At 58.7% G+C, this 22,963-nt stretch overlaps 2 protein-coding genes across 16 annotated transcripts in view; both read right to left on the reverse strand.

The window, feature by feature from the left end:
• Nucleotides 1-706: 706 nt before the first annotated feature.
• LOC135423890 (collagen alpha-1(I) chain-like) lies at nt 707-7,732 on the reverse strand. 10 transcript variants are annotated; one of them, XM_064674541.1, is made up of 11 exons: nt 7,308-7,732; nt 7,050-7,137; nt 5,280-6,044; nt 4,956-5,098; nt 4,670-4,767; nt 4,432-4,501; nt 4,165-4,266; nt 3,487-3,618; nt 2,842-3,017; nt 2,578-2,683; nt 707-2,023 (listed from the first exon to the last, which is right to left on the reverse strand). In XM_064674541.1, the coding sequence occupies exons 1-11, from the start codon at nt 7,671-7,673 to the stop codon at nt 1,595-1,597; spliced, it is 2,475 nt and encodes an 824-aa protein (XP_064530611.1). In that variant the 5' UTR covers nt 7,674-7,732; the 3' UTR covers nt 707-1,594. The 10 variants fall into 10 exon arrangements, with proteins under 10 accessions (XP_064530611.1, XP_064530610.1, XP_064530616.1 ...); XM_064674540.1 differs by having other exon boundaries at nt 2,578-2,704; XM_064674547.1 differs by having other exon boundaries at nt 1,646-1,914; nt 2,578-2,704.
• Nucleotides 7,733-8,770: 1,038 nt separating this feature from the next.
• The window catches only part of OSBP2 (oxysterol binding protein 2), a 105,933-nt gene continuing 91,740 nt past the window's right edge, over nt 8,771-22,963 (reverse strand). For 3 of the 6 annotated variants that reach the window (XM_064674551.1, XM_064674552.1, XM_064674555.1), the window contains 8 exons: nt 22,630-22,797; nt 19,054-19,299; nt 14,975-15,095; nt 14,162-14,265; nt 13,776-13,871; nt 13,161-13,345; nt 11,944-12,180; nt 8,771-11,794 (listed from right to left, as the gene is read on the reverse strand). In XM_064674551.1, the coding sequence (XP_064530621.1) occupies nt 11,437-11,794; nt 11,944-12,180; nt 13,161-13,345; nt 13,776-13,871; nt 14,162-14,265; nt 14,975-15,095; nt 19,054-19,299; nt 22,630-22,797 (1,515 nt within the window). In that variant the 3' untranslated portion in view covers nt 8,771-11,436. The remainder of the gene's footprint in view (nt 11,795-11,943; nt 12,181-13,160; nt 13,346-13,775; nt 13,872-14,161; nt 14,266-14,974; nt 15,096-19,053; nt 19,300-22,629; nt 22,798-22,963) is intronic. The other 3 variants (XM_064674554.1, XM_064674553.1, XM_064674556.1) reach the window with 1 other exon arrangement.

Genomic DNA, 22,963 nt, shown 5'->3' on the forward strand with positions numbered 1-22,963 from the left:
GAAAATCATAACAGAGGAACTTCAGCAAGGGATTTCAGGAACCTCCCCGAGCCCACATTGCAGAGAAACAAAATGAAAAACACTTTTCTTTTCACTGGAAGGAAAGCACACAGATATTCCAATTCTCATCCCTTCCCCCAGAACAAAGTGTAGTAATAAAATACCACCAGAAATTCTCATCTTCCCCCTTGCACATGGAGAAAGTCCCCTTGGATGTTCTCCTGGAATTAAAACCAGCTTTGCCCCAGAGAGCTGGGTAGAGACTGAAGAAGAGGTTTCTCCTTTTCAAAATTAAATTAAAGCATCTGAACAGAACAATTCCTGTTTTCCCATCAAACCTTTCTGCCCACAGCTGTCCCAGGGTCAGTGCTCCCAGCACTGCGTGGGCAGATCCCCCTTCCCAAGGGCCCTTGGCAGCTCCAAGAGCCACCACAAGCTCAGAATGAGGAATTTTCAGGAGCTTTGCTGTCCTGTTCATTGCAGGTTCTTGGAACTCCATGGCTGTGACACCTCATCTTCATGGCAGCCCCTGCTGGGGCCTCGATGCCTCAGGAGAAAACACAGAATCATGGAATCATAAAGGTTGGAAAAGGCCTCCAAGGTCATCAAGTCCAACCTTTGACCAAAACCCCCAGTGCCCACTAAACCATGTGCCCAGGTGCCACATTGATGCCAAAAAGGCAGAAATACGACTACTCAGAGACAGTTTTGGGTCTTTAAGCAGCAAAGGTATTTATTTCGAGCAATGCTGGGGGGCTGGGCAGCTCTTGCTGCACAAACCAGCTCCAAAGTTCTCAGTGAAAAGTCAAATAATTTATACAGTTTTCATGAGTGATTACAACATCTTTGCATGTTCATCTAATTTCACAGTCTAATTATCATATTCATAATAGGCAGAGTTCAGGTGGAGCTTGAGGTGGAGTCATTCTTTTGGGGAGTTGTCTGGGGGTCGTTCCTGTTCTTCAGCCTCAGGAGGGTCGTCTCTTCTACTCTTCTTCGTCACAAACTTTTCAGCTTTTCCTGACTGCGTGCTGGGAGCTTGGGAAAATCCCCCTGATGCAGCTCATTTATCTCCCTGGATGTCCATTCTATCTAATTCATGACTACTGAGTTGACCTCTCTTTTCATTAGTACAGAACATACAGAGGCAGAGCTCTGGAACAGGGCACCACTTGTCCCTTAACATTAATGTTGTATCCTCAGAGTGAGGGGCTGTAACATCTCCCCAGAACACAATTCCAGCATCTCAGAGCCCTTGCTCGGTTTCAACATCTGCTCATTTTTGAACACTCCCAGGGATGGTGATTCCACCACTGCCCTGGGCAGCTGTGCCAGGGCTCAATGACCCTTTCAGTGAAGAAATTTTCCCAATATCCAACCTAATGTGTGTCCTCGTGGTGGGACAGCAAAGGAAATGCCACCTCCAGCTGCTGTGAGAGGGACCCCAGGGCTGTGTCCCGGGGAGGGGAGACTGAGGAAAGAAGAAGCTGTAGAGTGGGAAGGGGAGTGTAAGGGCCCTGTGCTTCATCCAGGCAACCTCAGGAGAAGGTTTCCTGGGACCTCCATGGCCATTCCACCAGCAGGTCCCTCAGGATCAACGAACAACCCTGGTGTCACTGATTCCATGGCACAGATTGCTGGTGGTGGTGGGACCTGCCCGAGGTCTCCAGGTCAGACACAAGCCCCGGTGTCCCAGTCCTGTTGCAGGACCGTTCCCACCAGGCAGGTCTGTCCTTGGCATGATCCTCAGTGGAGCTCTGCAGCTCCTCCTTGTTTGGATCCATCCCTGGGCTGAGGTTGTGGCACAGGGTGAGTCCCCTGGCTGTCTCTGCACCTCTTCCCTTGCTGTGCTTCCCAGCTCTCCCCCAGGACACTCAGGTTCCCCACGTGCTGTGTCTTCTCCAGCTGCAGCTCCTGCAAGTGGTTCTGGAGATGGTGCAGGAGCCCTGGGGACCCAGGGCTGTGCCAGTGGGACAGAGCTCAAGGACAGGGACAAGGTGGGAGTGGGGTGCAGATGTTCACTCTGTGTGAGAGAGGGAATGGTCAGCCCGGGTTTGGAAGGGCCGGGAGGGTCCCTCACACAGCTCCCTCCTCCCTGGGCTGGGGTTGGAGCCCAGCCGTGGGCAATGGGGCCATCACACGTCTGATTCCTCCATCACCCGACACATCACCAACAGTGCTGGACACGCAGCCTCTGAGGGTGAGCTGGGGGTCCCTGCAGGTCAGTGAGACCCCAACCCCCCCCGAGACACAGCTACCTGAGCCCCCACCCCGGCCTTGCCAGGGGGGAGCTCTGGAGCAGGACCTGAAGCCTTTCCCTGGAGCAGCTGCTCCCTGCGGGCTCCTGGAGCTGCTGCCTCGTCCGTGCGGGGCTGCTGCGGCTGCTGCCTCTGCCCCCCCTCCTGCACGGGGACAGACACACCGGTGGCCCCTCTCCCGTCCCACACGGGGTCCGTGGGGACATCCCACCGCCCTGCGCTCCAAGGGCTGGGCTCCAGGAACCGGGAATGTGGATTCCTCCAAAGGCTGATGGATTCCATCCATCCTCTCAGACCGTCCTCCCCACCCCCAAATCACCTTCTTCCTCTGTCCAGCAGGTCCCAGGGCTCCCTCCACCCTCTGCCAGTCCCGGAGGCGCCGCTGGATGTGCTCCCGGAGCCCCCGCAGGATGTGGAGCGCGTGGCTGTGGGACGGGGGGGACGAGCTGGAGGGGACAAGGAGGGACGAGGGACCGGAGTGTCCGAGGGCACCGAGCGGCTCCTCGCAGAGGGGCCGGGGGCGCAGGAACCCCCATCACCCACCCGAACTCCGTCCTGCCGAACCTGCGGCTCTGGGACTCACCCGCCCGCCGCCGGGGAGGGGCCCCGTCCCAGGGCACTGCTGGGGAGGGGCTGGTGTTGGCACGGGCTCAGAGAGGAGATCTCCATGGCCGGGGGGTGCCCAGCCCGCCCCCGCACCGCCGGCTCCCGTGGGTGTCCCGGGAGATGCTCCAGCCGGGCGCTCCTGCCAGCGCTTTCCTTGGGGAGCAGCGTCGGGAGAGAGGGATCAGAGCGGCACCTGCACCACCAGCCCTGCCCCCCGAGCCCGCTCAGCCTCTCCTGTGAAAGCTGTTGGCCTTGCAGCCAGGTCAGAGCTTCCAGGGAAAACCTGGAGCCACCCAGGGCTGGGCAGGGGTTTGGCACGAGCAGGACGAGCCTGGATGGCATCTCCCCCCGTGCCATCCCCAGCACAGACCATGCCCTGAGCCTGGTGCCCAATGCACCCGGCAGAGCCCTCTATCCCCACCAGCCCTTCTCGTGGGGAGGGAAAAACATCTGGATGACCTCGAGGGAGCAGCACATCTGGGCTGCTGCACTCCCCAGGCTGATCCCCCTCAGCGTTGGCCACAGCCTCTGGTTCTGCAGTTCAGCTGTGGTTGGATGTGCCCCACCATGTGGTGCCCTGGCACTGCCTCATATCCCCATCATTCCCTTCTCCCTTCCTGACCTGCTCCAAGGTCCTCTGGAGCTGCTGAAGGGTGTCCACCTTCTCCCTCAGGAGCAGCCTGTGGAGCTGCTGCAGCGTTTCCAGCCTCTGCTGCAGGAGGGAGCGGCTGCTTTGCTCCAGCTCCCGGAGCCTCTGCAAGAGAGGCTGGAGTCACATCACCCCTTCTGGCTGCCCGTGGCCCCCTCCAGGCCCAGGAAGGCTCTTCCCACGGGCAGTTTCCAGGCAGGATGCCCGAGTCCCTCCTGGCCAGGGTGGCACCACCTCAGCCTTGATGTCCCCCAGGAAAGAGCTGAGGTTTGGTGAGTCGGTGCTGTCAGCCTGGGTATCCTCACCCTGGCATCAAGCCCTGCCCACCCCAACATTCCAGCTCTTCCTGCCTCTGCTGGGGGTCTCCAGGGACCTTCTGACCTGCAGACCAGTCACCCCATCTGCCTACAGCCACAAGGGTGGTTTTCCCAACAAACTCTTCTCTTTAAAGCTCCAGCCCCTCAATAAACCTTCCTGGGGACAGATCTAGTTTGGCTCTTTAGGAATTTGGGCGGCCCAGAACTCTTCCCATGGGCCATGTGTGTGCCTGGATAAGGGGCTGAGCCCTGACAGGGGTGTGATGTGTGTGCTCCTTCCCACGGCCCCTCTGGTGTGATCTCGGCCCCGCTGGAAAGCTGGGAGTTCACTGACCTTCAGTAGCTCCAGTTTCTCTTCTTGCAAAGCCAACATTTTCCTTTCCTCCTTCCCCAGCCGCTCCCGGCAGCCGGCACAGGCTCCCTCCCCCTGCCGAGACTGGAAAATCCCCCTCTTTTCCCATTCCCACGCCTTTGCTTCTTCCAGGGGCCAGCTCCGCCCCTCCCATCAGCGGCAGGAGCAGCCTCTCCTCCCTCTGCCCCCCCCCAAGGGCACCCCCAGCCTGTCCCTGCCCCTGCTTGGGCCATCTCGAGGTCCCCTCACCATCCTCTCCCGGTCCGTGGGGTTCCTGTGCCAGCTGTCCCAGGTGTGTGGCAGCAGTGCCAGGCCAGCCCTGTGGTGGGAACACGGTCACTCACATTCCCGGTGCCACCACTCCCCGGCTCTGGACATTCCCAGGAGGGTGTCCACCCCCTCTGGGGGTCCAAGACCCTCTTGGGCTTCTGGTACCATCTCTTCTCCAGCCTCAGTGCAAGACCCATCCCTGGAGCCCCCGGCACACCTGGCTCTGTCCCCTCCACTCCGAGTCTTGGCACCAGATCCCGGCTCTCGTGTCCCCTCCCGGCTCCTCTGCAGTGACACCGGCAGTGCCACCGCACCCTGGCATCCAAGAGTGGGGTTACAAACCCATTTGCTCCTTTTCCATGGGCATTTCCATGGGCATTTCCATGGTCACCACGTGACTCTTGTCCCCATACCCACCGGTCTCCACGTCCCGGCAGAAGGCAGAGCCGGGAACATCCCCCCTCCCCCTGCCCCCCCAAACCCCAGCCAGCCCAGGGCTGTACCTGGCAGGGCAGCCCCACTTTGTGCTTCCCACGCTGCCGCCAGGACACAGGTGACACCCTTGTCCCGGCCCCACATCGCCCGGGGGCTCCCAGTGCTCCCAGTGCTCCCGGTGCTCCCGGTGCTCCCGGTGCTGCCTCAGCACCTGTGGGGAAAGGGGCGTTTTGGGGAGGGGGAGCCCCAAACCCAGACAAACCCCACGAGCAGCTGGGGCTGGTCCTGATGCCGTGCCCTGCCCAGAGAGGGCCCCCGGCCCGGCCGTGCCCCTTCCCCCTCTTGTCCCGCCCTCCCTCCTCCTCCAGCACCACCCAGCACCCCCGGCTCACGGTGATCCGAGCAGGGAGCTCTGCTCCTGCTGCCTGCTCCTTCCCTCTCCGTGTCATCCACAGCCAGGGTGACATTCCCTCTGCTCTGTCCCCGGAGAGCTGGTGGCTCCTGCAGCCTTTGGCCCAGGGCCTTGCTGGAGGGATGTCCCCTGGTCCTGGCACTGCTGGCCCCAGGCAAACTGGCAGAGCCTGTCCTTGCCCCGGCCCTGCTCCTGCCGGCAGAGATCCCTGGAGTCCTCAGGGGGTGCCCAGGCAGGGCAAAGGCCAACAGGGCTTCCCTGGAGCCTGGACCCCCCTGGAGAGGATCCCCCTGGCCCAGGGCTGGCTGGGCAGAGGGGGCTGGGCAGGGCTCCCCCCAGGCCCCCCCCAGCACATGGCTCTGGCTCAGCTGGGATATCCTGGCTCCCAGGGACTCCAGGCTCCCCCTCCTCATCAGGGATGGAGACCTGTCCTCCCAGAGTTTTCTGCCTGGATCTGTCCCCAGCTGTCTCTGGACATCCAGACTTCTTCCTGTGGGGAACGAGGACTCATCCTGCCCAGGGTCAGCTCCCTCAGCGGGGACAATCCCAGTGAGCTCATCTTCCTCCTCCTCAGGCAGCACCATTCCCTCCTGGAACCTGGCAGCGAAGTCCTCGGTGCAGATGGAGCTGGAGCTGCTCCGGTCCCCCGGGCTGGAGCCCAGGAGAGGAGCCCAGCTCTGCTCCTGCTCCCATGGGACAGGGCTGCTGTCACCCCGGGGACACCCAGCACTGTGTCCTTCCAGCTCTGTGTGGGAGAGCAGACCATGAGCCCACCTCGTGCCTGGGCAGGGGTGGGAAGGACCTGGATCTGAAACAGCTTGGAGGGACTGGAAATTCCTGTTCTCATGAAGGAGCATTTGGTGGACACCAAAGCAAAGACATTGAAGACATCCCACCCTCCCCAGCAAAATCCTCCACTGCTTGCAGAGGAAAAAGCCACAACATCCTCCTTATTTTCTTTTTAAACCAGGGTCTATTTGACCCTGATGATGCTCCTGGGGTTGGCACAGCTCAACGGGGGGGCAGTGCCAGGGCAGCAGAGCATGGGATGGGGATACTATCCCCATCTATCACAAAAAATGGAAAGCCGCTGCCTGACAGGACAGTCCTGATCCCAAACCAGGGGGACCTGGGCCCAAACTGCCCCAGGGCACAGTTTGCTCACCAAGCACTCGCTGGTTTGGTCCCTGTGGTGTGTGTTTGGAATCAACAGCATTGGCTGTGGAATCATGGAACCACAGAATTGGCAAGGTTGGAAAAGCCCCCCGAGAGCACTGGATCCAACCATCCCCCAGCACTGCCAAGGCCACCACTGACCATGTCCCCAGGTGCCACATCCACACGGCTTTTAAATCCCTGGGCAGCTGTGCCAGGGCTGGACAGCCCTTTTGGGAAAGAAATTTTCCCCAATATCCAACCTGACCCTCCCCTGGCACAGCTGGAGGCCGTTCCCTCTCCTCCTGTCCCTTGTTCCCTGGGAGCAGAGCCCGACCCCCCCCGGCTCCCCCCTCCTGTCAGGGGGTTGCAGAGCCAGAAGGTCCCCCCTGAGCCTCCTTTGCTCCAGGCTGAGCCCCCCCAGCTCCCTCAGCCCCTCCTGCTGCTCCAGCCCCTTCCCAGCTCCATGTCCCTCTGCCCCAGCATCATTCCCTGCAGGCATTGCTCTGCAGGAGAGCTGGAGAGGGGGTGGGCAGAGGGGGCTGGGGGGCAAAGCAGCGCTGAGGAAGCCCCAAAGTGCCCCGTTGCCTCTCACCAGCCATCCCGGAGCCAGCGAGGACAGTGTTGGGAAGGGTGTCCCTGTTTGTGCTGCTGCTGGTGCCCAGCACACCCACACCTGGAGGCTGCAGGGGGGAAAAAGGGAACGGGGAGTTCGGGGGGGACAAGGCAGGAGCGCCCCAGTGCTGCTGCTGCATCAGCCCCCGGGTGGTCCCGCTGCAACCCCACATCTCAGCCCCACAACCCTTCCCACCCCCTCCCCTGCCGAGCGGGGTATCAGCAGATTCCAGCCCACCGTCCCGGTGTTTCCTTGCCCAGGATCCCGCAAACTCCAGCTGCTTCCCAGGGTCCAGGGCTGCAACAGGAAAGAGTTGCCGAGAGTCTCAAAGCCCTGGGAGTTGGCCAAAAACCCCCGGGGGGCGGGTGTCCAGGCAGGACGGGCAGGACGGGCAGCACCCCGGGCTGGCAAACAGCTCCCCTGAGGAGCAGGACAAGCGTGCCAGGAGCAAAAGCGGGCTGGCCCGGGGCTGCGGGAGAGCTGGGCACCTGTGTGACCCTGACTACACTTCTGGCCTTGGAAAACACCGTCCTGCAGCTCCGTGGCTGCCCCCAGCCTGCAGCACAGGGCACGGGGAGGGGAACCCGCTCCAGAGAGCTCCATGGACTCCTCGGGCTCCAGAGTGAACACACCGAGCCCGACACAGCCCGGCCCACCCCCGTCCCGGGGTGATGGGGGACAGAGCTTTGCTTTTCCTTAAAGCCAAGATTCCAGCACGGGAGCTGCCCCCGGGAGCTGCCGGGTCCTCACTCCCGCTGCCCGCACCCGGAGCAGGCGGGGACCCCCCGGGCTCAGCGGGGCTCAGGGGGGTCCCAGGGCCGGGATCCCCCAGCCCAGCCCCGGTTCGTGCTCACCTGGGGCAGGCAGGGCAGCAGCAGGAGAGGCAGGACCAGGACGGGCAGCGCTGTGTGTCTCTTGTCTCCTGGCAACGACCGCAGGGACCAGTCTCAGCCTGCCTGGGATTCCCGTCCCCCGCCCCAGCCCCTGCTCAGACCCTCCCCCAGCTCCCCTGGGCCTCCTCCTGCCCCACACACAGTCCCCTGGGACAACTCCTTCCCACCATCCCCAGGGAATCTCCGTATCCAGGCACCTTCCCCTGAGCCACCTCTCCTGCTCCTCCTCCCCTGGGCCACCATCTTCTCCCTTGGACAAACCCCCCTGGGACACCCCTGTCCCAGGATGATCTCCTTCCCCGGCTTCCTTCCTCCCTGGGCAACCCCTTCCCTGGTTCTCCTCCTCTAAGCTGTTGCTCCCAGAGAACCTCCTTCCATGGGCACCTACACCTGGGCCACCTCTCATGCTCCTGCTTCCCTGGACCTCCTCCCCTTGGACACCTCCTGCCTTGAAAATCCTCCCCTGTATCAACTCCTCTTCTGGTCTCCTGCCCCACAAACCACCTTCCCTGGACCATCCAAGGACCATCTCCTCCCCTCCAAACCACCTTCCTTGGACCATCTCCTCCCCTGGGCAACTTCCCTCTGGATTCTTCTCCTTTCCTGAACAACCACTTCCCTGGATTTCCTCATCCTCTGGGCAACCTTCTCCTTTGAACAACATTCCCTGGATCTCCTCCTCCCCTGGTCACCTCCCCCAGTCCCTCCTCTGCCCCCCACACCCCCCAGAGCTCACCCACCTCAGGGCTCCTCCAGGACCCCCCACCTGCAGCCCTGGGGAGCCAGTGACCATCTCAGCACCGCGGCTTTTAAAACTCCCGAATCCAAGTTTTATTTCCGTGAAGGAGAAGAGGGATCACTCACAATATATTATTGTTCAAAAAGAAAATACATTCAACAGCATTTACAGTGGAATGACATTAAAATCCTCCAGGAGGAACAGAAGGACCAGGAGATGGTGCTCTGGTTAAGTGCTGCTGACAGATGAACTCTGGAAGATGGAGCAATTTTTTCAATTAGCCTAAAATCGGGGGGATTCCTGGGTTGGGGGTGCTCCTTGTGCTCCCCTGTGCTCCATGGAGCTGTGCAGGGTTGTGATGGGGATTCCCAGATGGATGTGGCCATGGGGGCACATCAGAGAGGACCTCTCAGGGCCCTAGAGCCGAGCAGGACCCTCGGAGCCAGCACTTACAGGGCAACATCCTGCTCCCCACCCTCCTCTGCTGCAGGAACACCCAGATCCAGCTTTGGGAACAGCCTGTGCTGGAGTTTCTCCCCTCTCCAAGCTCCCAGGTGACACTTGCATTGACACAGCAAAAAGGAAAGTAAGGCATTCTGAAAAGCTCAACTTTTAGCCCATTTTACAAACCCAATTCAGGCCTCAAGTGGGATAAATCCCCCAGAACACTTTGGTGCTGCCACAAACCAACCCAGCGGCATCGGGATCGGTGTGGAGCATCCTCTGCTCTCCCAGGAAGGACACCTGGGGCCAGGACACAGGCAGCTCCCCACGGGCTGAATCCCACATCTAATGAAGTCTGGACCATTTAAGACCTGCATCGGCTTTCCCGAGCCAGGGCAAAGCTCCAGGAAGGGTCTGGAAGGAGTGAACACGCCGGAGCAGTGGCTGGGACACCCAGGACCTGGGAAGCAGCTTGGAGCATCCCACTTCCAGGGATCCCGAGTGCCGCCCCTCAAACCCCAAACACACAGTTTCCAGAGGGGAATGTCTCTGGAAAACCTTTTCAATGCTACTGCATCCAGCTCTGGAGCAAAACACAACTTCCCTGCTTTGGGAATCACTCCATCACCATCCCCCAACCTCGGGGACGAGCCGAAGAGGATCGTACTCGTGCTGCAAAAACTCAGACAGACACTTCTGTCTTCATCATTTTTCATCTATTGTGTACCATAGAAATTTAAGCAAAATAATTTTATATATATTTATATATATGTATAAATTAGAAGCAAATAAATAAGATGAAAGGGTCCCTTGAGAGCAGTGGGGCTGTTCCTCCCCACGGTGACGCTGTACAGGGCTGGAGGGACTGTACACGTGGGGGAGAACGGGGATGGAGGTGCTGGAAGCTGACCAGGAGACTGATGGATGAGGAACCTGATTGCATAAGTGTCCCATGTGCAGCCTGGATATTCCAGTTATCGTTGCCTCGAAGTTCGTTATTGCTAATTATCCTCTGCCGGGGACGTGCCGGGAGGCAGCGCCGGTGTGATATGGTGAGGAGCCGGAGAAGAGGACACCAAAGATGACATCCAGCGGGGCAAGTGCAGGTGTCCAGCTCTCCCTGATATTCTCTGGCCCAGGGGATCCCACCTTTCGGGGGCTGCCAGCCCTGCTCCCCTTCGGTGCTCGGGGCCGATCACCAGCAGTGCTCACTCCGCTTCTCCCGGCGGGTCCAGGGCCACGCGAAGGCCGTGGCACACAGGAGGGGTGAGAGGGGACGAGGGGTTCCCTCAGCCCCAGTGACCTGAAGCTGCTCCAAGGAAAGCCCAGCCATGAGGGAGCAGAGGGAAGGGATCCAGGAGCCGGGCGCTGGGGCCCTCTGGACTCATCCCATGCCAGGGGACTGTGGCCAGACCTGTCTGGCTGGATGGGGAAGACACAGGGGTAGGAGATCCAGGCCCAAGGCTCCATCCCAGCGGCACCACGGCATCTCTTTCCTCCTCTCCCACCCAGCTCAGCAGGGAGATGCAGCTGGAGAACCTGGCACCGAGGTCCAGGCTCCTGCCAGGCCCCGGATGCCGGGATATGGGGCAGGGACACGGACCCTGGAGCATCGCTGGGATACAACCTCTGCACTGGGTCTGCCTGGTGTTCCAGACCTCGGCAAGGCCATTCCCCCTCCGATGTGGCTGCAGGAAAACCAAACCAAACCTCACTCAAACCACTCCCACAGAGCATCACGTCAAAGACAGTCCCAAGCCTTGACTGAACACATCAGACGGTGGGGAAGCGGCTCAAAGGCTCTTGAAAAAAAACCAAAAAAACAGGTCAAAAAACCAAAGTCACCAGCTGAAATATCCTAATTGGTGTTACTGGGACGACTGGGCACTGCAGGAACCACCAAGAGCCTCCGGGATCAAGCGCCACGGCCCCTGGGGACAGTTTTCCAAGCAGGACTCAAGGGTTGTTTGTGTCCATCTTTGAAGGAACCTGAACCAGGAGCAGATTCTTTTTTTTAAAAAAATAATTCCATCAAGTCCACACAGAAATAATGGAAGGGGAAAAAAAACATGGCAAAGAGAAGAGCTCACACAAGCGCACGGCATTCCCACACCCCGGGCATCTTTGGAAGTCGACGTCTCGGCCGATGGAGCTGAGGCACTGAGGGATACAGGCAATGAATATCCCAAACCCAACCCGGCTCCACGTGTCCTTCGTTCCCAATTAGTCGCTGAAAAAGCCATCATTTAAAAAAAAGAAAAAAAAAACAAAAAAAAAAGGATGCTATTTATTAGTGCGTAAAAAAATAGGTTTGGAATCCCTGTTTCGACCTCTGCATGTGTTGGCTCGGGGGTTGCCCTGGGAGGTGCCGGCGGGGCGGTGCCGACGTGTCCGGGCTGTCCCTGGGCTGTCCCTGGGCTGTCCCTGGGCTGTCCCTGGGCTGTCCCTGGGCCATGCCCAGGCTGTCCCAGTGTCCTGCGGGGCGGCCCCAGCATGGGCAGGGGCTCAGAAGATGTCGGGGCACACGCTCCAGTCCTGCTTTTCCTTGGCCTCCCAGTAGCCGCCCTTGTAGACGCAGATGAGCTCCCCGGTCACGGCGTCCACCTTCCGCTCGAACCACAGCGGGATGTACCCCTCGTAGTCCTTCCCTGTCCCGGGAGGAACACGGTCAGCGATGCTTTTCCACCTGAAATCCGGCGAGTCCCACACCTCCCATGGCCACAGAGAGCTGTGGGATCCATCCACCCCTTCCCTGTCCCACGCCGTCCCCGCCCATGGACATCCCGGATCACCTCACCTTCCTCCAGGGCCTCCACGGCCTCGGCCTCCCTCCTGCGGCGCACGGCCCGCTGCTTCTCCTCCAGCCGCTGCTTCTCCACGTTGGCCTCGTCCCAGCGGCCGCTCTCCATGAGCCGCTGGTCGGGGCGCAGCCGGCTGTCCGTGGGGGCCACGCGCTCCTCGGGCTCGTTCAGCGTCAGCGCCAGCTCCGAGAAGAAGTACATGTTCTCCGCGTTCTCCCTGCGGCCGGAGAGCCCTGGTCAGGAGGGTGGGGTGGGGGCCACCTCAGGCAGGGCCCCCCAGCCCCTCGTGGCCCTCTGTCCCACCCCAGCCCCGCTGACCCGCTCCTGCTGTGCCAAACCAGATGTGTCCCAGCCCTGCTGTGTCCCAGCCCCAGGGCAGGGCCCGGCCCTGTGCTGGCACTGCTGGGGCACCTCCAGCCCTGGGGGCACTTCTGGGCCCCTCAGACAAGAGACACTGAGGGGCTGGAGCGTGTGCAGGAAGGGAACGGAGCTGGGAAGGGGCTGGAGCAGCAGGAGGGGCTGAGGGAGCTGGGGGGGCTCAGCCTGGAGCAAAGGAGGCTCAGGGGGGACCTTCTGGCTCTGCAACCCCCTGACAGGAGGGGGGAGCCGGGGGGGTCGGGCTCTGCTCCCAGGGAACAAGGGACAGGAGGAGAGGGAACGGCCTCCAGCTGTGCCAGGGGAGGGTCAGGTTGGATATTGGGAAAATTCCTTCATGGAAAGGGTGGTCAGGCACTGGCACAGCTGCCCAGGGCAGTGGTGGAGTCCCCATCCCAACAGAACATCCCCAATCAGGGATGGTCTACTGGTGCTACCAGAGGCTGGAGACTGATCTGAGCACAGCACTGCTGGGGGCAGGAGTGCCAAGGGAGGATTGATCTCCAGAGGGATAAAGTGATTGGTGGGACAGGATGACCAGGGACTCTCCAGCAAGGCAAAGCAGCCAACACCCCTCCCTGCCATAGCCCACAGCCCCAGAAACCCAACCAGACCCCCTGATTGCCCCAAACCCACCCACAAGGGTCCCCCAAAGCCACCTTCCCCTTGCAGGGACCTGCTCTCCCCTCCCACCCCAGAAAGAGCCACTCAGCCCCCGAAGTCCTGGTCCCCACCCACATCCTCAGCCTGGGCACACAAAGCCCCTCATCCCACGAGGCCCAGGGAATGCCACCCCCATCCCCATCCCCATCCAGCACCCTGTGCCAAGGGGACTCACGGGAGTGGGTACTTCCTCCACAGGACCTTTGGGGACAGGGTCTGGTACACGGTTTTCTGCTTGCCCTCCGTGCTGCTGCTGCCGTGGCTGCTGTGCAGGATCTTGGAGCACTCCATCTTCTCATCCCACGTGCCAGACATGACGTAGTGGGCTTTGCCATCGGCATCACTCACCACCCCTGTCACCTGGCAGGGGGAGATGGCATTTGGAAGTGCCCAGAGGGGCAGAACACCCTCCAGGTGCCCCAGCTGGAGCAGCTGGATCTGGTGCTGTGTCTCCTCAGACATCAGCTGCATCCAGCACAGGGGAACACGTGGCCATTCTGACCATGCAGGTGGGTCTCCAGCCCACCCAACCCCTCCAAGGTCTCAGGGCTGCAGCTCCAGCACACAGAGAGCCAAAACAAGGGACATGGAGGTTAAAAACACAGGACGTGGAGGTCCCTCCCAGCCCTCCCTGGTGACCCCCATCCAAGGAGCCAGCACGGCCCCTCAGCCCCATGTTGGGGCTCATCCCAGTGGTACTGGGAGCCTGTGAGCCCAGCTCAGAGGGAAGAGCCAGGTCTCACCCCCCCCCAGGCTGGCAAGAGGAGCAGGGCCATTGGTGGGTACTCACCTTTCGGGGCACATCCCTGGAGAAGTAGCTGTAGGGGGTAAATTTCAGCTGGCATTTATCTTTGGACTTATGGTTAACAATCTCTATTTCACCAGACTGGATAAAAGACAGAACCACAGCAGGGAGAGACAGAGCAGCTGTTAGTTGCAGAGCAGGTACAAATCAACCCTGGGTACAGCACCATGGCTGGCTGGAGCTCCTGCACCAGCCACCCCTCCCTGCCCCACAGAGCTGCTGGACTGGGGAAGAGCTGGGAGGAGCTCCAGGAAGCCTCCCCCAACCCCTGCCAGGGATGCAGAGCTTTCCACCATGGCAGGAGCACCCCAGGAGGGCAATGCCCAGCCAGGGAACAGGCAGGACCTGTTCCCTCCCCCACAGCCACCGACCTGGTCAATCCAGAGCTTGCCCACGATGATGTTGTGCACGGTGGAGGTGACTTTCCTCCACACATAGTGATTCCCACTGGAGTGGAACTCGAGGTGGATGGCACCTGGGGAGAGAGGGGTTCCCTGAGTCCAGAGAGGGCAGAGGCTCCCCCAGAACCCACCATCACCTCGTGCTCATCCTCAGAGCCACCCCAGCCCCTCTACCTGCATCCCCATCCTCTGCCCCCACTGGGGCTGGGTCTGGATTCATCTCTCCTCTTCCTGCACACCCCCTCCCTCATCTGCTCCAGGAAGGGAGGTCCAACACCTGCCAGGCCTTCTGCCCTCTGCCAAAAATACTCATTTTAGAGCAGGTCAGAAATGTGCTGCCTGGCTGACTCAGTGTCCCAAGGCACCAGCACCACTCTGGGACCAGCCCTGGGCACAATGCCCACCCAGGGACAGGCAGAAGACAAATAAAACACTGCAAGGAGGCAGCTTATTGCATTCAAAAAGGATTATTTCCAAAGCAACGTGGCCTCCCTTTGCAGCTGGCATCATTTCCACTTGCAGGGCAGATGTGTTATTGTGGGATCACTGAGCCAGGAGCACAAATCTGGGCTCCTTACATTGCTCAGGGTGGAATTCACTGAGCCCTGTGTGAGGATTCACTGAGCTCCAGGTGAGTCCAAGGGATTCCCAGAGAACTACGTGAGCCCAAGGAATTCCCAGAGCCCCAGGTGAGCCCAAGGGACCAGCTGCTTTGACCTTTGGGGGCTGCATGAGCAGTGCTGGGAACCCCAACCCCGGATGCTCCCCGAGTCCATCACCTACCCAGTGGCATGATGGAGAGGTATTTGCCCCTGAACTTGCTGGCGATGGTGATCTCCTGCCACAACGTCCACCCTCGCCGGGAGTACACGTGGTGGGCGGCTGCTGGGGGGTGGTGGCTCACCTGGGGACAGGAGAACAGCCCATAAGGTCACAGGTGAGTTATCACAGCAGGACTCCTCGGAGAGGAGGAGGTCCATGCCAGCTTTCACGCTAAGGATGCTCCAGGTGCTGTCCTGGACACCTCAGTTTCCTCCTGGGCATTGGGGTGACCCTCCATGAGGTATCCTGGCTGCAAAAGGAGGTGTGCCAAGCTTGCCAAGCTCCTGCCAGGATTTGCTAAGGCTCATTTCACAGTGTTATCCCTAACAGCTCGAGCAACCATCGTGGTGAGTTGCTGCAGTGCCATGATCCCAGGACATGGCTCTGCTCTCCAGGGATCCTGATTGAGAAACAAGGAAGTGCTGGCACCCCAGTAATCCCAATGTAACAGCACCTCTCCTACCAGCAGCAGTTCCCACTGCTCTGCCTTAGAACTCACGGGGACACAGGTCCCCACTTTGTCCAAGACACACAGCAAGACTTTGGCTCTGCCTTTACGGACACACTGGGCTGGAAAAGCGGATACGACATCCTAAATCCTGAGAATGACTTGTTAAAGGGTGGTGTTCATCCCCTGCCCTGGAAAAGCTGTCTAAAATGAAGTTGGGAACAGGAACATCTCAGGCAGAGGTTCTGCCCTCGTGCAGGGTGTCAGCTGATGGCACAGCCCAGCCTGGCACAGGCCACCCATCCCCAGGACCACTGAGCCCAGGCCCCGCGGCCGCTCACGGAGCTCAGGATGATTTTCACTGCTGTAATTACAGACTGAGTGCCCCAAGCTCAGGATTACACACAGGGGCAGAGCCAAGCTCTCACCACCAAATCCCAGTCACCAGTAGGAGGAAATCCTATTTGGATAACTGGATTTCAGGCACTGGATTATCAATGCTTGGCTTGGCACGTTGGCTGAGCAGCACAAGCAGCATCCAAGGAAAATTCTGAGAAGTGGGAAGGGTGTCTTACTGTCTGTCTGTCTGTCCTGTGTCAAAGTCACACTGCCACTGAAACATGCCATTTGAGATGGCTCCAGGGGGATGGAGAGGCTCCACTCAAAGACCAAAGGCTCTGGAGCAGGTCTGCTCACAGTTACACTAATCCTGATGTGGGATGAAGCTCTTGTGCTGTGCCAGCGAGGAAGGGACTCAAGGACAGGCAGAGGGCAGCACCCAGGGATCAGGCTGGTGTGGAAGGAAAACTGGGACCACCTGGAGAAAATAATTCCAGGCAACTTAATTACTTGGAAGGCAACAGGGGTGGAGGAAGGAAGGTGGTGGAGAGGAGGGTGAAGGAGTAAGAACAGGGATGACAAGGTGTGGGAGTGGTGTGGTCAGAGCTGTCCAGAGGTTCCTGACAGACAGCCCTGGGTTTCAGCATCACAGCCCAGTGAGGCTGATAAATCCACCCAGATGTCCCACCTGTACCCAGGAGGGAGAGGGTTGCTGCTGGCTAAGGGATGGATTGAGCATCCTGTTAAGGAATCATCCACTTCCTATGGTCCAGGCCAAGCCAGCTGACAGTCAGGAATCTCTGCCAGGTGAGGGCAGGTGAAGGTGTGATGCTGCTGAGGTGGGTGAACCTGAGCTCTGTGACATCCACAGGGGCTAGAGGGACATGGCCACCTCTGACCTGGCTCCAGGGAGCAGAGCAGGAAGGGGAGGCAGGTGTGCAGGCAGAAGGGTGAGAGTGCAGGCAGAAGGGTGGGAGTGCAGGCAGGAGGGCAGGTGTGCAGGCAGGAGGGCAGGTGTGCAGGCAGGAGGGCGGGTGTGCAGGCAGGAGGGCAGGTGGGCAGGCAGGAGGGCAGGTGTGCAGGCAGGAGGGCAGGTGTGCAGGCAGGAGGGCAGGTGTGCAGGCAGGAGGGCAGGTGTGCAGGCAGGAGGGCTACAGGCAGGCGTCAGGTCTGGCAGTGTCCCACCTCACTGCAGCCACAGGCATGAGCTCCCCAGGCTGGGATGGACCATGTGGGGACAAGCAGAGCTGGGTGACGTTGGTCACACAGCCCTGGGGGGTGTGAGGGGGCAGCAGAGACATGAATCTTGGGGATTATCCACAGCAGGACCTTCCCTGTGTCACGAGCAGGGGTCACACCTCCAGGAGGCCCCCACAGCCTGTTCCCCGTCACTGCCCAGAGCAGCACAGCCAAGAGAGGTGGGATGGGATGGGATGGGATGGGATGGGATGGGATGGGATGGGATGGGATGGGATGGGATGGGATGGGATGGGATGGGATGGGATGGGATGGGATGGGATGGGATGGGATGGGATGGGATGTGACAGGAGGTGCCATCCCACCTCAGGCCAGTGCTCTGCAGGAGTCTGATGGGTTTGGGCACCCCCCATCACAGAGGGGCTTTGCTCACAGTTGTGAGGAGCTGGTGGCAGAGCCCGGCCCCCGCTGCAGTGACCACCCCAAACCTGGGGGTGAAGGGCTGTGACTTGGAGGAGACAATGACAAGGGACATGGACGAGCTAAACCATGTTAGGGGGACATGGGGATGCTGGTGCCAGTCTGAGCCTCCTCACTGTGGAGCAAAGAGAGCCTCCACAAAGGGATGTCCTGCCAGAAAGGGGTAACGAATGGCCCCGTTCCTCCCCAGGAATCCAGGACGGACCAGCCAGCTGTGCTAAGCATTAAACAGTCCATTATCTCCACAGGCCACAACTCATTCAGCACTCCAGGCAGTTAATTAAGACCTGCTGGTCGATCAATGTGCACCTGCTGTGTGCCCTGTGCTCAGAGCACAGCCCTCTCAGAGCTCCTGGGACTCCTCCAGCCTGGGAAACTAAAACATTTCAGTCCAGCAGGAAAGAAATGAGATCCTGAGACACCTTCCAGCACAAAGAGACCTTGGAAGAGCTTGAGGCATCACTGCATAGAATCATCAACTGAATCATGGAATCACAGGAGGGTTTGGGTTGGAAGGACCTTAAAGCTCATCTCCTTCCACCCCTCTGGCTTCCATTAGCCCAGGTTGCTCCAAGCCCTGTCCAACCTGGCCTTGGACACTTCCAGGGATCCAGGGGAAGCCACAGCTTCTCTGGGCACAGCTGAGGAAGCTGGGGTAAGGAGAGCTTCTCCCTTGCTGTTCAAGTGCTGAGGTGTGACAGGAGCCCCAGCTCCAGGGAGCTGCCAGGACACCTTCATCCTCCCCTCCCACCCCTCCTCCTGCTCTGCTTCCAAAACATGCCTTAGGCTGTGCCTGCTGCTGCTCCCACCAGGGCCAACAGCAACCCACTGGCTCTCTTGGCCAGGAGGAATCATGGAATCATTAAGCTTGGAAGGACCTCCAAGATCATCAAGTCTAACCTCATGCCCACTAATCCCTATCCTGCAGTGCCACGTTCACCTGTTTTTTGAACACCTCCAGGAATGGTGATTCCACCACTGCCATGGGCAGCCTGTGCCCAGGCTTTACAACTCTTTCAGGGAAGAAATCTTTCCTAATATCCAACCTGAACCTCCCCTGGCACAACCTGAGCCCGTTTCATAGAATCACTGAATCATTTAGGATGGAAAAGACCTCCAAGATCATCAAGTCCAACCTGTGTCCCCTCCCCACCTTGTCACTCAGCAAGAGCACTGAGTGCCACTTCCTTGGACACGTTCAGGGATGGGGACTCCACCACCTCCCTGGGCAGCCCCTTCCAATGCCTGACCACTCTTTCCATGAAGAAATTCCTCCTGATGTCCAACCTTAACCTTCCCTGGTGCAGCTTGAGGCCGTTTCATAGAATCAAAGAACCACTGATATTGGAAAAGACTTCCAAGATCATCAAGTCCAACCTGTGACCCATCACCACCTTGTCAACTGGACCAGAGCACCCAGTCGTTCCTTGAACACCTTCAGGGACGGGGACTCCAGCAGCTTGTCCTTGTCCTTGCCTGTCCCTGACTGCTGGGAGAGGAGCACTGGGAAGGCTGGCTGTGAGGACAAGCTGGCTGTCTGGCTGTCCTTCCAGGGGGGACACCCCCAGCCCCTCACCTGCTCGCAGAGGGAGCGGAAGCCGAGCTCCTCCAGCCGGTCGAGCTCGTAGGTCTCCCCCAGCAGGGGGTTGAAGGGCTTGGCCGTGCGGTGGACAGTGGTGGAGTAGGAGGACACGGAGAAGGCGGCGACGAAGCACATCTGCTCCGTGGAGCTCTCGCACTTGACCGCCTTGTCCAGCAGCTCGTGGTACTCCAGGTCCTCCGTGAGCCGCTGCAGCATCGACAGAGGCTCGTTGAAGTTCACCTGCAGGGGAAGGACTCGGGTTAGGGAAGCGGGAGAGACACCCAGGAGGCATCACCAGGCCCTAAATAAAGGGAACGTGTGCTCTGCTCCCTGAACAGTGCCACGGGAGCAGCGAGGCTTTGAAGTCCCCAGCTGAGGTGTGGGGCAGCCCCGTGGGATAGCCAAGGATCATCCCAGGCATCAACTTGACCCCCAAAACGAGCCTCAGCAGCTCCCTGCTGCCTCCCAGCCACCATCCCACCAGCCACAGCAACACGGGACAGGGATGTGCTGCTCCCCAGCCTGTCCTCACCACCTCCTGGTAAAGCCATCCCTGTGCCAGGCTGACCCAGCTGCTCAGAAAACCTGGAAAAGCCTTGTTTTGGGGTCTCCCTGCTCCAGGGACTCCCATGACAGCACTCTTATTTTTTGCTCTAAAAATATTGAAATTAAAAAATAATTGAAAGAAAGATGGAGCCTCAGAAGGTCTTCTGCCTCAAATCCACAGGAAATTCACTTTTTAATTTCAGTTCAGAATAAAGAAATACATTTTAGAAGGAGCAGATGGCTGAAGGATGGGAGAACCACTTCTGTAAGCCAAGTTAAATATTTCATGGTAAAGAAAACAAACTCCAGATTCCAGGATTTAGCTGTTTTTAAATTTTCCACTCAGGGAAGTGGCAGGGATCTTACAGCATCCAAGAAAAGAGAGCTGTGCAGAAAGAGCAGCATCAGATCCACAGAAAGAGCAAATCATTTGGGATTACTCTGGGGAGAGATGCAAGGAACAAAGCTGGCAGCTCCATCCTCAGCACCACTCAGGCAACGGGGAAGCAAAATCCTTCCACGGGGGAAGGGGAGGAAGATGAACCCACCCAAATCCCAAATCCTCACAACTCTTTTCTTCCTTTTCAGTGCTGCAGGTTTGTACATCAGAGGAAAAATTAAGGAGCTGTTTGCACAAGAGGTCTGTCAGTCCATCACATCCCCCAGGAAGGAGATGGATCACAGAACAACTCAAGAGCACCTCAGAAATGGTCCTAATTCATCAAGACTTTGGGTGAAGCCCATGGAATGAGAAATCCCATCACTCAGAGAGCACAACGGACTCACTGATGGTTTGTGCTATAAGTAACCACATTCCCAAACTGAATTCCCCAAGTTGCCTGTTCCGCTCCCTCCTCCTCCTCCTTTCCCACAATGTCAGCTCCAAAGCCCTCCCTCGGCAGCTCCATCTGGATCCATGGAGCTGCCAAACTCTCCTGCACCTCTCCACGGACCATGGAAAGGATTTCAGTGGCTGTTGGAAGGAGGTTAAATTGCCCTGTTGCCCACAGGCTGCTTGTTCTTGGGGTGAGTCTCCCAAAGAACTGCCCATGTGTGGCTGAGCTTGTGGGGTGTGTCCTACTTATTGTCATGGAACCATGGAATGGTTTGGGTTGGAAGGAACCTTAAAGCCCATCCTGTTCCACCCCCTGCCATGGGCAGGGACACCTTCCACTAGCCCAGGTTGCTCCAAGCCCCATCCAACCTGGCCTTGGACACTTCCAGGGATCCAGGGGCAGCCACAGCTCCTCTGGGCAACCTGTGCCAGGGCCTCACCACCCTCACAGGGAACAATTCCTTCCCAGCATCCAATCTAACCCTGCCCTCTTTCCTACTGCCCTCAGGTTTGGACTTCAGCAGCTCCTGGGATGATTTGATTGATAGGGAAGGTATAAGTTTCCTGTCTCCATGCACCAGCAGCTGCTGGGATTTCACATCCTGAGCTTATTGCTGTGCCCATCACACTTGATCTGCTGCTGCTGCAGAAACATGCCTGGCTGGGCTGGGCTGGAAACAGCACCAGGCAGAGCCAGCTCAGCACTCCCCCCCAGAGCTCAGAGCTCTCACTCAGGCTCTGCCTTAGGAAGAGACAAAACACAACCAATTCAGCATCCAAGCCCCTGGAATGTGTTCCTTCTTCTTTGCCCAGCAAAGTATGGACCATGAATATGATTCCAGGGCTATGGATCACCCCTTGCTGGGTTAATTCCACTCCAGCCAGCACAATAACCCCCAGGCACTCCAGAGGTTTCCAGCTCTCCCAAGCTTGCCAGGCCCTCATGATTTCTGGGGAGATGGCACCCAGTCCCACCCATGCTGCTGAGAACAGGCAGGCTGAGAAGGGCTGGTCTGCTCTGAAAAAACAGGGCTGCAGTTTTGGGGAGTTTGGTGTGGCAGCATTTAGCTGAGGCACAGTTATTTATCTGCAAGAATTAAACACACACCCCACTTGCCCTCTGTGCAGCCAGAGAGGCTCCTCCAGACAGACCCCCCCAGCAAAGCCTCTCTGACCATCACAGGGAGCCTTCACCCCCAGGACTGAGCCCAGCAGCACCAAAAATCACCTCCTGGCACCTCCTTCACTAAAAAGCTGCTCTTTGTAAGGAAAATGAGGTACTCTGGGTCCCTGGGGTGCAACCCAGCCCTGCTGTGGTCAGTGCAGGTGGGGCTGAGCCCCAAGTGTCCAGTCCCCAGGATTACACCATCAGAAGGTGCCTTCTCCACAAATCCTCAGGGATTCACAGTGTCCTGGGGCTCTCCATGACTCTCTAACAGCTGGATTTGCAGAAGACTCGTGGGCAATGTTCCCTTTGCTCCAGCTCACCCTGGAACAAGGACACACTGGAGAGAGTCCAGAGGAGGTCACGGAGATGCTGCCAGGGCTGGAGCCCCTCTGCTCTGGAGCCAGGCTGGGAGAGCTGGGGGGGTTCACCTGGACAAGAGAAGGCTCCAGGGAGAGCTGAGAGCCCCTTCCAGGGCCTAAAGGGGCTCCAGGAGAGCTGGAGAGGGACTGGGGACAAGGGATGGAGGGACAGGACACAGGGAATGGCTTCCCACTGTCAGAGGGCAGGGATAGATGGGATATTGGGGAAGAAATCCTTCCCTGTGAGGGTGGGGAGGCCCTGGCCCAGGTTGCCCAGAGAAGCTGTGGCTGCCCCTGGATCCCTGGAAGTGTCCCAGGCCAGGCTGGATGGGGCTTGGAGCAACCTGGGCTAGTGGAAGTGTCCCTGCCCATGGCAGGGGGTGGGACTGGATGATCTTTAAGGTCCCTTCGCACCCAAACCATTCCATGATTCTATGATAAGAATGAGGTGGTTTCATAGGGTTTTGCCAGTGCAAAATCCAGTCCCCTGGGACACAGTTGCCAGTTGGTGACATGCTCCTGTGCCACTCAGGGCTGCTGTGCTACCACAGCACCCAGCAGGACCATCCAGAGCTGTAATCCAAATCCTTTGGACAGCCAGGAGTTGTGCCCAAACTAAACTCTCTGTGCCAGCCCTGGGTGCCAGGGACACACTGACTTACAGGCATGGGGATCTTGGAGAGCTCTTTGCCAATGCAGTTCTTCATGATGCTCCAGAGGTTAAGGCTGTAGTTGGGTTTGTCGGGAATGCGAGTCCGTCTCCTTTTCTTCGGCAGGAGATCCTTGCACGTGGACTCATTGTAGCTGCTTTGATTTGAGCTCTCAAAGACCTGTGGAAGCAACAGAAGAAACACAGGTTTGAGCTGGACATGACCCAACCTGATCCAGCACCTCCCAGGAGCAGCAACCACAGCTCAGGAGACACTGCGTGCACTTGTGCTGAGAAGCATCGCTGGAAGTCTATTCTCCAGGGAAATATGGGTACAATTGTCCCCC

The sequence above is a fragment of the Pseudopipra pipra genome, chromosome 18, assembly GCF_036250125.1.
Source record: "Pseudopipra pipra isolate bDixPip1 chromosome 18, bDixPip1.hap1, whole genome shotgun sequence".
Taxonomy (NCBI): domain Eukaryota; kingdom Metazoa; phylum Chordata; class Aves; order Passeriformes; family Pipridae; genus Pseudopipra; species Pseudopipra pipra.